Source organism: Lucilia cuprina, chromosome X (genome assembly GCF_022045245.1).
Source record: "Lucilia cuprina isolate Lc7/37 chromosome X, ASM2204524v1, whole genome shotgun sequence".
Lineage (NCBI taxonomy): Eukaryota > Metazoa > Arthropoda > Insecta > Diptera > Calliphoridae > Lucilia > Lucilia cuprina.
The window spans coordinates 9927448-9944970 of record NC_060949.1 but is presented as its reverse complement, the minus strand read 5'-3'; the positions used below and the strand labels follow the sequence as shown (position 1 = coordinate 9944970).

Here is a 17523-nt window from a genome sequence, read left to right as displayed (position 1 = left end):
ACCCGCCATATTGTAAAAAATACGATAAATTGCAACTGGCAGTTGCTCATTTTGCTACTGGCAGTAGTAGAACCAACACAATTTATTGCACAATTTTTCCATGGCAATAGTAGTTTGACTGTTGTGTGCGTGCGCTGCTAAAACAGAAAAATATATTTTGATTTTTTTTAAATATTTTGCGTCTGCCGAAAGAAATTGCAAACAGAACAAATATTTCTAGTAGTAAAGTGATTGAAAATTTTAAAGGTTTTAAACATATTTATTGCATAATCGTACAAAAGAAATCTTGTACTATTGCGGCATATTTAAACGCTGCATAAAAGTAGCTTTTTTCCACTTAGCGCTCTTTTGGAAAAATCAGCGCCTTTTACCAATTTTGTTTTCGAAGAAATCAAAAATATTTTTAGCAATTATGAATGTATAGTTGGGCAATATGTTAAAAATGTGATTTTTTTTAAATAATAAGCATTTAATTTGTTTTTAGCATAGTTCGGAATATTTTTATTTATTGTTGAAAAAACGGGATTTTTATAAGAGGTCTTATAGGGGAATATGGGTAAATATGGGCCTATCCTTCTAAATTTTTGGCGGAGGAAATTGCGTCAACTTCAAAGTTATTTATTCAGAATTTAATAATGTTTATGCTTATTCGATCTTCAAGTCATTTTCTAAAGGAATTTGTATGAGAGGAAGGGTCCAAATAAGGCCCGATAATGGCAAAAACCAGAAATGTCGTTTATAGTTCCATAAAACAAAGTTTCACTGATTTCTGTTGACATAACAGAACACTTAACGTAATTATGAGGCGAAATAATGGACCTATTTCAACCATTTTCAAAAACGTTTATCCTTTGAATAAAGAAAACAACAAAAGTTTAATTCCATTTCGCTGTGAGTTACAAGAAAATAATAACTGAATTAACTCCATAAATAGCTGTTCGAAACTTAAGGAACTTTTTGATGTTCTAATGATAATCGTTGTCCTTTTGAGTTCCAAACACCTTTATGGAATAGATTTTTTACTAGTGTAGTTCGTTATTAATGCCAAGCGGATTTTAAGCCATTTGCAACCTGCAATGTTTTCTAAAACTGCGAGTTTCGACTCAGCGTTTCAGAATGCGGAACAGCATCTTTAAGGGACTTGAGTCGGGAGATTTTGATTGACAATCAAATAATTTTGGGTCGCATTACTCGATAACTACTCTTAGATCAACATTTCCAAAGGTTTTGGTTCATTATCATGCTGAAAATCGCAATAAAGTTAGTTTTTCTGTTCGTTGTTCTCAATCATATAATTCATTTTGTTGGCGAAAAACGTCCCAAGAAGAAAAACAATCCAACTCTGTTTGTGTTTCAACATCAGGACTAACCCTTCTCATAAAAAATCATGGCCACACCCTTAAAGTTTTGCTCTCCATTCATTATTGGGCCTTCACTAAAAGGATATGTTATAATATTTCCTTCAGCCTTTGAGCCTCACATACTTTGCCTGAATTTAAGAAGGAAAATGTGGACCCGTTTATAAATAAAACTGTTTTTTTATTAGTCTTGCGTAATCTATTTCAATATTCTATCCAAAATTGTACAGAATTTGTAAAAAAATCGAATTACTTTAAGTAAACTCTGTGCCATGTCACTGCGGGATTCATATGCGGTTACATGATCGTGCATTAAAGGCTTAAAAAAAACATGGAGGTCAAACAATTAAGGTTGTGGGCAAGATTTTTGGTGAGTAGAGAAAGTCCTGATGTTGAAACGGAAATAAAATTGGATTGTTTTACTTTCTGGGACATTTTTGAACAACAAAATGAACCATAGGATTAAGTACATTGAACAGAACAACTTACTTCATTGCGATTTTCAGATTGATAATGGACCAAAACCTTTGGCAAAGTTAATCTAAGAGTAGTTATCGAGTAATGGGACCCAAACTCTTTGATTGTCCATCAAAATCTCCCGACTCAAGTCCCTTAGAGATGCTGTTCGGCATTCTGAAGCGCTGGGTCGAAACTCGCAGTTTTGGAAAACATTGCAGCTTTCGAATGGCTTTAAATCCGCTTGGCAAAGAAAGTGCTCTAGAGTTTCACTGTCCTCTCCACATGCTCTACATACGTCTGAATCCGAACGTCCAATTTTGCATAAATGTGCTGAGTTTGTCCACTCAGAATACTTACTATCATACTAACTTCAGACTTGCTCATTTTGAGGAGATTTTTCGTCTTGCTCTTATCAGGGTCCCCCGTAAGATTCGTGGTTCTACCCACTGTTTCATTATTTCAAGAGGTCTTATTGGATTCTCTCACCCATATTTTTAGTTCAGCTTTTGTTGTGTCGAATGGTTTTGCGTTCGTCAGTTTAACTGCCTTTAGCTCCCTTCCCTTTAAAGCTATTACATTCGCTCTTTCGTTACTGACCGATGTTATAAAGTTATAAGTCTCGAAAAGGGACAAAAATTGCGAGTTCTCAAAACTCAGGACATAATATCTCAGATTCCAGAGAAAATATGAAGTAAATTTCGAACTCAGCGAATAATACTATAGAAGCGTCTAACATAGTCACAACTATTTTAACATTTTGTCTGATAACATTGAAGAGAAACAGCTACTATAGTTATAGAGTACTTTAGTAGCTGTTTCCTACATCATTTACTTGATGCATTTTCGAGAATAAGTGCCAAAAAAATTTAAAAAGTATTTTAAATTTTAAAGAAACTTTTATCCCCATGTTCTAATTCTCTTGTTATTTCAAAACAATTTATTGAAAGTTCCCATACAAAAAAATTATTTTAAAAGACAGATTTACTACCGGTTAAACGATAATCGGATATTAAGATTGTAGACCTGAAAGTATCAAATAAGACTCGGGAGTATCACGGTACTTTTGCACATCAAATAGTATCAAAAAAGTACCATCGTACCAATTTTGCCATCCCTGGACATTACTAATGCATTACTACCTGTTTACAAAGTTATTGTTATTGTTTCTTGCTTTATATTGAATTTGTTTCATATCATCCTTGTTTAAGCGAGTTTGTTGCGAGCTGCAATTTGGTAATTGCTCCTTTTAATGAATAATACTATTTTTACCAACGTTAGAATGTTATGCCAATTTTATACATCTTTGTTGGAAGATTCTAACGAGTAAACCGTTAACGGGACTTAAATATTGTTTGCCCCCAAACTAAGTTTTTTTTCTCTGTTTTACTCAGTTGATGTTGTCTACGACAAGCACTACGTGCACATTATCTTTTACATAAAAAACCTGTAAACCTTCTACGATTACCTGGTTTTAAATAAAAGAGATTTTGTTTTATTTTCACAAAAACTTGGAAAAATTGGATTGATGCCAAACAATTCTGTTACAAACAATATGTTTAAATATATCCTGTAAAAATAATTTTTTACATACAGTGTCTCTCATAAGTATTCGAATTTAAGTATAATGTGAAAAGAAACCAAATTTAATAACATATTATGTTTGCAAAATTAATAAATTAATTTGTTAAATTGTCTAGACAGTCCTTAGCTTTGATATCACGCTTTTTAAAATTTAAAAAAATCACATTTACTTAAATTAATTTAGCTTTATTTAAAAAAAGTCCATAAAATTACTTCACAAAAGTATTCGAATTTTTCCTGTATTTCATATTTGACCATATTTTACGAAACACAAAAATTAGAATCGAATGGTATTTTTGCTTAAAATTAATTTAAGGGGTAACTATCAACCGAATGGATATATTTTTGGACCATTTGGTCCACAATTTTGGGGCATTTGTACCATCTTTTTATGTAATATAATTAAAATGGCGTTTTTTGGCAATATTTGTATTTTTTTCTCCTTTTTCTCCAGAGATAAAACCAAAATGTGTTATTGGGATTTAATATACCCCTTGGAGTATTTAAAAATAATATTTTTTATTACAAGAATCTGTATTTAAACGTTTCAAGATATATATTTTGGAGTCATTCTTCCATCGCTAATTCGCTAATTCAATTTATTGGAACTCAAGTCCATTTTTATAATACTAGGGTCAAAATTTTCGGGGAAACTTGTCTTCTATATATTGTTTTAGATATCAGCTGTTATACATTTTAAGTTTTCAATATATTGTGGATGTTTATAACTCCAAAGCATGCCTCGAAGAAACGCCATTCATATAGTGGAATCATTTTTTTTATAACCAATGGCCTCTAGGCTGAATGTCACCATATCATTTTGCCTAACACAAAAATATTGATATCTGTTTAAATATTATCTACTATGATCAAAATAAGCCCAAAATTTTTTACATACAGTGTTGTTGTAATGGGCAACATAATCGTGAATGTTATGAGTAGTAAAACTAAAATCTACTGTATAGAATGACGTTTTGTTAAGGCGTGTTTTGGAGTTGTACACCGCTACGATGTCTTGAAAATTTAAAATATATTAATGCTAATATGTACATGAATGTATACTAGCCAATTTTGTCGAAAAATATCGACCCTAGTGGTACGAAAAGGGACTTAAGATCCAGATAATTCAATTAGAAACCAATGGCCTCTAGGCTGAATGTCACCATATCATTTTGGCCTAACACAAAAATATTGATATCTGTTTAAATATTATCTACTATGATCAAAATAGGCCCAAAATTTTTTACATACAGTGCACAGTGGTATAGGAAAAAAAAAAGAGGGAAATAATTCGGTAACTTCTAAACGGTTAATCCGATTTTAATGAAATTTGGTATGCACAAAAAGGAGGTGTTGTCGAGTTTAGGTTTTGAATTTGGACCTTATAGGCCAACCAGGGGCCCGGCGGGGGGTCCTCAAATTAGGACACCTCGGCTATGTTAAATTTTTAAAACGATCTTATTTCTTCATTTGAGTTCCGATTTAAAAAAAATTTCGTATATAGAATCTTCTCATCGAGCACTATAAAAAATGTCGTAGCAGTAAATTATCTCTTATAGTTTAGGAGATATTCGCATTTGAAAATTAAAATTTTAAAATTTTTACCGTCCTTACTTTAGTTTTTTGATAATAGCGGGTCCAAATATTTCCGATTTTCGCCATTTTTTTTTATTCGCTTAACAACAAGTCTATATATCAAGCAGTGAAAGAATTATGTAAAAATCATGACTGAGTCCAAAGTTATAGGCATTTTAATTTAAAAAATTAAAAAAAGGCGATTTTTTGCCATTTTTTTTTGGAAAAAAGTATCTTTTTCTTTTTAAGTTATCTAAAAAGTTTCTAAGAAGATGTATATAGAATTTATACTTTTTGAAAAGCTGACTTTACATAAAATACGATAAATGAAACAAAACCTAAAAATTTTTGATACCGAGGGGACCAGATCCATCCAAAAAAACCCTTTTTTTTATATAAAATTCAATTTTGAGCAAAAATTCTCAAATCGCATAGTCGATATCAAATTATAGTGACCTGTTTTATATGACCCAATATGTTCTTAATCATTTTGTAACGGGTTTCGATAACCCCGCCCCTGGTATGGATATAATAGGCAAAAAACCAAAAATCCCATTTTTGGGATTTTTTAAAACTTTTTTGGGAATTCCGGGATTTCTAATAAGAAAATTCGAAATTTTTATTTAATTTTGGATTTTGAGTAAAAAAATCTACCTAACTGTAAAATTTCATCAAAAAATATTCATAAATAAAATTTTTATTGCAATTTGAAAAATTTGTATCTTCGCAAAAACTGAATAAAAAACATTTTTTAATTTTTTTTAAAAAAGTATTCCGCGAATTTTTTAATTTTCAAAAATTATATACAGTTTTGAAAAATAGACAAAATTACCTTTCCATTGATATATAACATGCCTACCTAATGTTTTTTAAGTGACAAATTAATTAGGGAAAACTCAACATCTTTTAGAGAATTTACCTAGTACAATTATTTTCATCCATACATTTGTTAGGCATGTTTTACTACCTAAATTTTTATGAAATTTTACAGCCACTTTTTACGATTAATCTTTTATTCTTTATCCCTAAAAAAAATTAACAAGTATTTATTTTATATAAAAATAGTCTTTATTTATTTTTTTTTTATAAATTAATATAATTTTGTAAAATAATCGGTATCACAGTAGTCCATATCTAAAAGATAAAGTAAATCTTTAAATTCATGAATATTTTCAAATGCCAACGTTTTGTAGCAAATCCAACGTTTCCTTATAGTAGATAAACAGGATCAGAAGATAGAATCAGATTATTAAAAATATCTTCATTTGTGCTCGTCATGAGCCCTTCTGGCATGGGTGACCCTACCAGCACGGCCTGCATGAGTCAACACACATAAGCCCTCGCATCGCGTCAAGATGACTACCCTTCGCGAGGGCACACATTATACTTAAATTCGAATACTTATGGAAGACACTGTATATATGGCATAGATGGGCACTCTGCAGTACCAGTAAAATTGCAGTAAAAATAAGTTTTTACTGTTTACTGTAAAAATTTTCAGTATTCAGTAAAGTTTTACTTTTTAGCAAAAATACTAGAAATATTTCGAATGGGAGCAGTTAAATATATTATATTCAGAAAATATATTTATATTTTAATATTACATACGTATGCATAGGAGAAAATATGCATTTTGGTTACTAATATATTAGTAATTTTAATCACTGGTTATAAATTTCTTTTATTGAAACATTTGAACATGAATACCCAAACGAAACAATAAACAATGAGGATATGATGCTTTACACCAAGAGTGCCCAAGCCGTATGCACTTGGTACACTTTTGATTTTTGATATAGGCAGTGTGTTTTCAAAAGGTACTTTTTGAGTTTTCTATAATAACAAACTTATAAACATTTAATTAAGCATGTAGAGCACGGATTAGACTTACTTAGGTACTTTTTGAATTTTCTATAATATTCAACCTAGAAACATGAAATTAAGTATGTTGTGTCTGGATTAGGTGAGAAACTAGGTGAGAAGCTAGAATTTTCTATAATAATGAACTTAATTAATTAATTCAATTTTAGATAAAACAAGTAAGAGTTCTATATTCGGCTGTGCCGAATCTTATATACCATTCACCATGATGTGTTAAAAAACAGTCATTACGAATTTTATTACAAAAAATCAAAAAATAACAATTGTAGCCCATTTTATTAGGTTCAATATTATAGACATTTTAAAAAGTTTTGAAGAACGAAAAAGTATCAAAAACTTCCCTTTTATGGGTTCCCACTTAATCCAGGCTCTACATAATATTTCTAGGTTCAATATTATAGAAAATTCAAAAAAGTACCTTTTGTAGAAGGAAAAAGTACTAAAAAGTCCCTTTTTGTAGGTTCTTACCTAGTCAAGGTCCTACATGCTAAATTTCATGTTTCTAGGTTCAATATTATAGAAAATTGAAAAAGTACCTTTTGTAGAACGAAAAAATACCCCTTTATAGGTTCATACCCAGTCAAGGCCCTACATGCTAATTTCATGTTTCTAGGTTCAATACTATAGAAAATTGAAAAAGTACCTTTTATAGAACGAATAAGTACCAAAAAGTCTCTTTTTATAGGTTCTTACCTAGTCAAGGTCCTACATTCTAAATTTCATGTTTCTAGGTTCAATATTATAGAAAATTCAAAAAAGTACCTTATGTAGAAGAAAAGTACCAAAAAGTCCCTTTAATGTGTTCTCGTCTAATCCGGGCTCTACGTACTTAATTTCATGTTTCTAGTCAATAACAACGTAACGCAACGTTATATTCATTCTTTGATTTGTGTTTATAAACAAGAAACCACAATAACAAAAAATTTACCGTTTGATACTGTGTTTTGTTTTTGTTTGTTTATTATTGTTTTGTATAAGCATGCACGAAAAATTTAATTTTTTTTATGAAATTTTCAGAGGTGGTCTCGGATTTTTACTCATATCTTCGTTATTTATGGACCGATTTTAAATAGCGTTCTATTCGTTCGTATTTCCAATAGAATTATTGAAAATTCGGATCTCGCAGATATCTGGGGTCTTCTGAAAACTGATTTCAACATACACACAGACAGACGGACAACTCCGCTATCTATAAAGATCCAGAATATATATACTCTATAGGGTCGGAAAATTATATTATAGAAATTACAAACGGAATGACAAACTTATATATACCCTTCTCACGAAGGTGAAGGATATAATAAGAAATTAAAAATTTATATTTTAAAATGAATTTGTAAAAAGACAACTACAATCTTGCGGCTGTGGAGATCTAAGAAGAGGAGAAAATAAAGTATGAAATACATAATCAAAATATGTTAGGTTAGGTATTTAGGCTGCAAAGATGGGTCTTGTTGGTCCCTTTGTGATACCTGTAAAGATAGTAAAATATAAAAGAGAGTAGAGGGTAGTAGAAGATAGTTTAGGATAAAGTGATAGAAGAGAAATTGAAGTGGAGGAGAAGATTGAGAGGTCTGTCCTTGTGGACTGGTGAGTGCCTTAATTATGGCTTGGTGGTCCTAAAACCAGTTACTGTGCCTGATGAAGGCATTTATATTATCCAGTCATAGACTGGATAGTTCTGACAAGTCATCAAATAGTCGTTTTCCCAGATATACGGTTCGAGTATCTGCTAGCGCAGGGCATTGACAGAAAAGATGTTCAATAGATTCTTCCTCCTCTTCATCTTGACAACTTCTACAGAAGTCGTTGTGGGAAATTCCAAGTCTTCTTGCATGGTTTCCCAATAAGATATGCCCCGTAATGACAGCAACAAGGTTGCTGATATGAGGGCGGTTTAGTTGCAGAAGATATGACGTGCGTTTACTGTCCAAATTTGGCATTATCTTCCTGGTATTGATGCAAGTTGGTTCATTTCGCCATCTTGTCTGATAAATTTCATAGAACTTTCCATCTATTATGGTCTTGCAGGCTTTTAGCGGTATTCCGCAAAAGATGTCTATGTCCCTGTCGGACATTAAGGCTCCTAGTTTCGCTAATTCATCAGCGATATAGTTGCCATTTGAGCACGATTATTGAATGTCTCTTCTGTTAAGGATGCCCGGCATTCCTGGACTAGTTTAGATGTAGTATATACACCAATCAGGGATTTGATAGCAGCTTGGCTATCGGTACAAATTTGAATATCTCTGTTTGATATTCTGTAGTACCAAAGCCCATTTGCTGCCCTTTTTATGGCTGATAGTTCAGCCTGTAGTGGACTACAATTATTCTGTATCCTAAAGCTTATTTTGGTTCGAAATTCAGGGATGAAAATGCCACCTCCCACTCGTTCCCCTTTTTTAGAACCATCTGTATATACTAGGAGGGTTCTTGGGGAACTATTCTCCTCCAGTGAAGAGTTTTCGGATATTGTGTATCCGAAGCCCCTGTGGAGGAAAGGTTTGGGTGTGCAGTAATCAATATTGTCCGGGAGGAAAGATGTTTCCTCGATAATGGCCGCATGGCCGTATGGCCTGTATGTCCACGCATTTATGGCATCGAGTCTGAGGGCAGTGATGAGTGCCTGTTTTCTGGCTATCAGATCCGTTGGGATCCAATTAAGCATTGCGAATAGAGATTTAGTGGAAGTTGTTCTCAGTGCTCCTGTTATAAGGATTGCTATCCTTCTTAGTACCTTATCAAGAAGTATACAATTTGAGTTGTTGTCCAGTGCTTTCCACCAGACAACAGCCCCGTAAAATAGAATAGGTTTAATAACCGCTTCATGGATCCAGTTTACCAGTTTGGGATTTAGTCCCCATCTTTTGCATATGGCCTTCTTGCAAATGCACATTGCCATTAAGGCTTTATTTACCCTGGCTGTGATGTTATCTTTCCATGATAGTTTACTATCAAGTATCACCCTTAGGTATTTCGCACTGTTCGAAAGTGGGAGTACGACTCCGTTTAGTCGAGGTAGGGTAAAATTTTCGATCTTGTATTTCCTGGTGTAGAGTACAAGTTCGGTTTTACTAGGGTTTACTCTCAAACCGCTATCAACGCTCCATTTACTTAGTAGATTGAGTGTTGATTCGAGTCTTTGAGATATCGTATTTAGATGGAAACCTGATACTGCTACCGCAACGTCATCCGCGTATGCGACAGTCTTGTATCTTTGGGTGTCCAATTTCATTAGTAGGCTGTTTATGGCCACATTCCATAAAAGTGGTGATAGGACTCCACCTTGAGGTGTACCCCTGATTGCCATTCTTTGAATACATGCCATTCCCATGTTAGAACGGATAATCCTATAATGAAGAAGGTCTTTTATGAATTTAATCACTGATGTCTCAATACCAAGCTCTTCTAGAGCTGATATGATGATGTCGGGTTTGACGTTGTTGAAGGCTCCTTCTATGTCCAGAAAGGCCACTAACGTGTATTCACCAAATTTCAAGGACTTTTCTATATGTCCCACTAATGAGTGTAGGGCCGTCTCAACTAATTTGCCTTTGGTGTAGGCATGTTGTGAGGGGGATAGGAGCATAGGATCTATTGACGATCTTATGTGGACGTCAATGATTCTCTCTAGAGTTTTAAGCAGAAACGATAGACTTATGGGCCTATAATCCTTTACCTTAGTATGCGTTTTTTTCCTCCTTTGGGGATAAACTTTACATTGCATTTGGTCCATTGTTCTGTTACGTATAACCATGTAAGACAGGCTTGAAATATTTCAAGTAGCCATGGTATAACTAATTCTGCATTATATTGCAGGTCAGCTGGAATTATGCCGTCCGGACCCGGTGACTTATATGGGTTAAAGCTATTTATTGCGCATTTTATCATTCCCTCGTCTATAGTGATTCCGATTGGGGTTTGACAATACGTTTGTGGTCTTTCCATTGTAGTATCCAATGGTAAGTTACCTGGAAAATGAGTGTCCATTAATTCCTGTAGGGATTCTTGTCCACACGTTGTCCACTCACCGTCTTGCTTTTGGATGTAGCCTTGAACGGTTTGTGATTTAGACAGGATTTTGCATAAACGACTTGTCTATGAAGAGCTTTCGATGCTACCACAGAAGCTTCTCCATGAGCAGCGTTTAGCATTCCTAACCTGATTCTTAAATTTATTCAATGAGGCTTTATATGTGGACCATTAGCCTGATCGTTTGGCCTCATTGAAAGGTTTGCGACATTTATTCCTAGTATTCGCTATTTCCGAGGACCACCAAGGAGGTTTACTTTTACCCTTTGGTATCGAAGGTTTGCATGTTCTTCTTGTTGCTTGATTAAGAGAGTGTGTAAGGTTGTCTACAGCTCTGTCAATATCTGCTGTATTGTTTATTTCCGACGTATTTTGAAGAAGACTTGTCAGGATTCGATTTTGTTCTTCCCATCTTGTCTTTCTTCTGTTTAGAAAGGGGGTTTTCCTTTCCTGTGTTTTTTCTATCGAGAATACGAGATATCTATGATGTGAAAAGGAACAATCTTCCGATACTTTCCATTTTCGGATTATGTGCGAATGACTTGTATTTACAAGCGTTACGTCCAGTACCTCTTGTATATTTGCAACTACAAATGTAGGTTCTGAACCTCTATTTACTACTTCAAGATTATGGTTTAAAATGAAGTCTAGAACAAACTCACCTCGTGTGGTGATGTTGGTGCTACCCCATAGTGTGTGGTGTGCATTTGCATCTGCGCCTATAATAACAGGGATGCGTTTTCCGTTTGCTGCACTTACTGCCTTGACGACCGTGTTACTTGGCGCCATATAGCAGGAGAGGATCCACATTGTGGATTCCTCTGTTTCCCATGCTGCTGTTACTGTATTTTCATCACTGTAATCAGATAGAATGAAGATATTTAGGGTGCTTTTAGCAAGTATGCAAGATCTAATGTTACCTGTGCCTTTTGCGTATAGTATTTTATTGCCTTTTACGTTGATTCCAAGTATGTTGCCGTTATGGGTCCACGGCTCTTGGATCAACGCTATATCCTCCCCTTGATATCCAAGGTGGAGGTGTAATGCAGCCGAAGCTGCTTTCGAGTGGTGAAGGTTCACTTGGATCACCTTCATCTTGGTCAGATCGTAGACGATTGTGACGTCGGCGTCTTCTGGGTCTGTTTTCAGAAGCTGGTCTTCGTCAATCACTTCGCCCTGGCTATCAAATAGATTCCCAATCAAGTCTGTACTTGATTGGGAGTCAGAGTTAGTGGTATCGTCTACCTTCCCTCCGTCCGTGCTTACCGGTTTGGGGTCTAGTTTGTCGTCACCCCGGTAGACGCGCAGCTTGATACTATCAAATCCGTAGTATACTTTGCCTTGCTTCTTTCGGAGTAACGGCAACGATTCATTGTTAAGGACCACGACCGCCTTTCTGTTAGCACCTTCAGGTTCGGTGACCTTAACTACCTTCCAATTGTGGGTAGGTAGGTCAGGGTTTCCGCTCTGAAGGTACGCCAGAATCGCCTCTGGTTCGTGTGGTTCCGCCGGAATAACCGTGATTGATCTCGGTCTGCGAGGTATCTCACTAACCGGGATCACGTCAAGTTTCGCGCCGGGCCTATAGACGTAACCGCCAACTTAAGCAGGTTTGCTGAGCGCTCGTTCGTGCACGCCAGCAGTTTGATGTGGCCTTGGTACCAGCCAGCATCATCATTCTGCGTAGATGGACCGGGATTCTTTTTGAGAATTTTCCAATACACCTCCAGCATTTTTTGACGAATTATCAACCATTTGTCCTCGAAGATAGCTCCGTCGTTGACACTCTTGTGAACAATGGCCCTAACTAGCGGGTTTTTAGCAACTTCGCTGTAGGGTCTATTGACTATACGAGTCTCGAACTGCTTCTGACGTTTAGTCTTCGGCTGTGGGACTGCCTGAAGAGCATGTTCTTCCTCCGATCGCTGCCGTTTAGGCCCTTCAGATGTAGCTTGGTCCGCTGCATCTGAGGTTTTAGGAGGGTTAGAACACTCCGGCTGAGCCAGTAGGGCTTTAGTTCAATCTAGGGACGATTTTTCGTCCGTGGTAAGCGCATCGACCGACTTAACTCCAAGTCGCTCGACTGAACGCATGGCGGCACGCTTTTGAACAAAAGCCTTCCTAGATGGATTTTTGCGACTAGGGGGGTTTTCGTTAGCCGTGAGGGAGCATTTGTTAGACCCGACATCGAGTTCGACGATCCAACCTGTCCAGAAGTCGCGGGGGTCACTGCTTGGTCCGCAGTGCCCGAGGTAGGGGTGATTGCTGGCGTACCAGCTAAGGCTTTTGCAGCTGATGAGGTGATTGCCACTACGGACAAGATTTCCTCGCTGCGTTTAGCCGTGCTATCACCAGAAGGTTGGTAGCAGGCTGTTTGCAGTCCACGAGTTTAGGTTTCCCCAACTGGCATTCCTCGGGTTTTTTATTGTTTGTTTGTTTGTTTTTTGTTGTTGTTTTTTCCATGTGATTCCCACGAGTAGGCGCGTATTGGGTGGACGACCCACTTTGGCTTTTTCTTCAGATATTGAGCTATAAGTACCTTCCAACATTAGGAAACTTTTTTGTGAAACTTTTCATTTTGCGTGAGAGAGAAAGAATATCATATATCTCTTTCGCGGTACGGAGTTTTGCGTACTCGTAAACTTATTTTTCTTTGTTAGTCTTCTCATTCGTACAACAACAAATCAATGCAATTAATAAATACATAGTTTCTGAAACAAAATTTTCTATGCGTAGACATCAAGGAAACGTCAAAATAGTATAATAAAAGTTTTTCAACGAAAGTTTTCTAGTGTTTACCAGGTCGTTTATTATATGGAAATTCTCTCCATAATAGTATGTTATGTAGCACAATATTGTGTGTAACTCTTGGCATAAGAATTTAAAATAGTTTCCGAAATACATGTTCAATTGCAATCTTTCTCAGCGGCTACGTGTAGCCGTGTATACGGTTTAGCTTTAGAGTCGTTTGTATATCTGATGTGTGGATGTTAGTATATTGGTTTCATTGGACTGTGTATTTTGTTCTTGTATGTTTGGATGTCTGTTGGTTACATTGAGTTGTGTATTTTGCTTTTTATGTGAATTCTGTTTTGTTTATTTTTTGTATATTTCGTTTCGTATGTTTTTGTCTCCATCGCATTAGTGGTGAACAGCCAAATTCACCAAAACTATTTAATATTCTCCTAAGCTGTATTGAAAACCAGCCAATAAAATCGTTTAAACACCTAAAAATTATGAATAAAGTATGTTTATACTTTTAAGACATTTTTTGAAGCGGGTTCGTATGTGTGCTAGGGTCAAATAAGGGCCGATCATTACGAATCTGCAGTGTCATTTATACTTACATATAATAGTATATTTAAAGTAATTATGGCATAAAAAGCCCGGGAGGTACGGTTGTATGGGGGCTAGGTGAAATCATGGACCAATTTCAACCATTTTCATTCGTCCATGTGCCAAATTATCTTGAAAATTGCGGCCTGTGCCTTGCGCACAAGGTTTACATGGACAGCCAGCCGAAAAGACGGAAGAACGATTCAATCGATTCAAAAAATGATTCTGAATCGATCGGTATACTAAGGTGGGTATAGAACCAATATTTTTGTGTGTTCCAAACATCATACATTTTTAGAATATATTCCACTGTATGACAATTACTATGCCATCATGATGACTATGAATTGTTGGATACTTTTTGCATTTACATAGTTCAATGGTGTGTTTGAAAAGCCCAATCAATTTGTGTTCCATGTTTTGTGGTTGAAGTTGTCGGATTAAGGATCGATACAAGTCTTCCCTCTGTCAAAATTCTCTCAGTAATAATACAGTCTAATTTACTTAATCCTTTCGGTTTTTCTATGCCATATGGCATAGCTAGTTTTGAATCCCGTTTTACGGCAAAATACTTATGGTAAAGTTTTTTTAATAATTATATATTTTTCTTTCTGTTCTGAATTCGTCGTCGAGTAATTGGGTTACTGCTCTGTTATTTTGTTCGTTATTATTATTTACATTGTTCTGATTTTGAATCAGCTGAAGGATTTCTTTGAGCTCACCTTCCTTATACTTTTCAAAATCCTATATATTTCTTTTAATTATATCCATGTTGAGTCTGTAAGTTTATTCATTGTCTTTATTCAAGATATCATTATGTTCATCTTTCCATTTGAATTATTATGCATTTATATTTAGTTATTATGCAGAAAATTAAATTTTTACATATACAACTTTTACATTCAAGTGAACATTTAGAGAAAAATGGAAGGGGATAGTTTTATTAACCAATTAATACAAATTTTAAAGATTATGGAAACATTTTTTGGTAGATCTTCCAGAACTATGGTAGTATTAGTTCTGAACACTAAACATTGACAAGATCATTCGTGATAAGAGTGGCGCATATGTGTATTCAATACATTCCTTATAAATAGTGGAATTTCAACAAATCAATTGAACGTGTTCAAAAAATATTTATAAATCAGGTGTGTTATTACATTGAAATGCTAAGATACATACTTAACATTATTCATGTAATATTTATGAAAATATGGGTCGAATTTAAAGCTTCTTAAGGAAATTGTAAAAGTTTTTTTCTAAGCAAAAAAAAAAAAAAAATAAAAACTATTTTTATATTTCTTATAAACAACTATTAAACAATATATTTTTAAAACAATTGTGGAAACAATGGAGACATATATATTTAGACTCTTTTTACCATATTTACTGGGTGAAAAGTTACAATTATTTGAATAATATAATGTATGAAAAAATATAAAATTTAATCCCCTTTACGTCCGGCAGTTTTTGACCGATAGAGCTGAAAATTTGTGTATGACCTAATATCTAATAGTACCTTTGTGTAAATTTCATACAAATCGATTCTTAGAAGTTTTTTGTTAATTCTTATATTATTCTTATACGGGATATTTATACCCTTCACCACTATTTTACGTTTGTGCTGATGTTTGTAAGGCTCAAAAATTTCAAGATAATTTGATGAAATTTTGACCAAACGTCTTTTTCGGCACATGGAAAAAAGTTGAAATAATTAAAAAAAATAATTTATTAAGTTATTAAATTATGTAATTTTTCTTCTTACTTGCTAAAATTATATATTTTTGTTCTATTAAAAAGAAACACTTAACAATTTTTAAAATTCTAACTACAATAGTTTTCCAGATGAACAATATGTTTCATATGAGAGATGCCAAGCAAATTATTGCAAGTTAGCCAATTTCTATCCATCGCCAATTTCTATCTACCTATGAAAAATTTTAATTATCTAACAGTTAAATACAAAATTTCGTATACCTTGAAATTTTGTATTTAACTCATATATGTCGTACCAAGCCCCCCATTGAAAGTCTGCCCGTTGCTGAAAATGTTCACATGAATGTCAAAGTTCTTCATGTCAAATTTACATATCCTAGCTCTAATAGTTTCTTAGATATACAAATTTTTCTATTTAATTCATGTGTGGGCTTTAAGCTCCCAGATTTGAACTGTAAAAACGAATTTTTGTATTTAATTAATATGGGAGGTGCCACGCCTCTAATGCTAGTCCGCCCACTTTTTATTCTAAATAATCATATTGACACTAAAGTGGCTCCGACAAAATTTGAGGACTCTAGTTGTTATAATTTCTGAAATCTACGTATTTTATATTTTCTTAATATGGGCGTGAGACCTCGACCTCAAGATTTCAAGAAATTTGGTTTAGCCAATTAGTAGTCAAAAACAAGCAGAGCAAAAACAGTAAGAATGGTTTATTTTTTATTATGTATAAATATTTTTTTATTATGTATGTGTGTAAAAATTATTTAACTGAAATATTGTAATTATTTTTAGTATGACGAGAATGTAGATGAAACTTTGCTGGAACGGGCGTCTTCAGGGAGTAGCAGTAATTGTGGTAGTAGCAATAGTATCATTAGACAACCAAGAGTTTCATCTGGCGGCGATATTGCACCAACAGCTTCAACAATAAACCAACTAAGCAATACTTTAAAGAAATCTGATTTGAACGTAAGTTTTTATAGTTGGTAAAACGAAGTAGAATTTAATAATTAAATATTTTTATAGAGAAAATTGCCAGCATTTGCTCGGGTTAAGCAGGCTAGAGTTCCCAATGCTTATGACAAAACCGCTTTAAAACTAGAAGTGGGAGATATAATAAAAGTCACCAAAACGAATATAAACGGTCAATGGGAAGGTGAGCATAAAGGCAAAAAGGGTCACTTTCCTTTTACCCATGTGGAATTTATAGACGAAAGTGATTTCAGCAGTAAGGATTCCACGACACCACAACAACAATTAGTTGAAGGACATACGATAAATAACACCGATTGGGGCGAATAAAATGTCTTTCGACTTAATTTTTAACATTAATGTATTTTTTTTTATTTTGAAAAAGAGAAACATGTGTATATTACGTGAAAGGCAAACAACAAAAGTTAAGTTTAAATTAGAGCATTTTGTCACACACTTATTAAAAACATGTTATAAAAATTTTCTTATATTTACATAAATCTCATTCAAAATTATGAATAAGTTGTAAATAATACTTTACGCAATTTTCATTCATTTTTTAAATGGGATTTTAAAAAAGCGTATTTCCGAAATCAATAGTTAAAAA

The 17523-nt window shown here is 34.2% G+C and overlaps 1 protein-coding gene across 3 annotated transcripts in view; it reads left to right on the top strand.

Annotated features, from left to right (window-relative positions):
* The window catches only part of LOC111686390 (adapter molecule Crk), a 94557-nt gene extending 77281 nt beyond the window's left edge, over positions 1-17276 (top strand). For all 3 annotated transcript variants that reach the window (XM_046945070.1, XM_046945030.1, XM_046945114.1), the window contains exons 6-7: positions 16737-16913; positions 16971-17276. In XM_046945070.1, coding sequence (XP_046801026.1) covers positions 16737-16913; positions 16971-17246 — 453 coding nt within the window. In that variant the 3' untranslated portion in view covers positions 17247-17276. The remainder of the gene's footprint in view (positions 1-16736; positions 16914-16970) is intronic.
* The last annotated feature ends 247 nt before the right edge of the window (positions 17277-17523 follow it).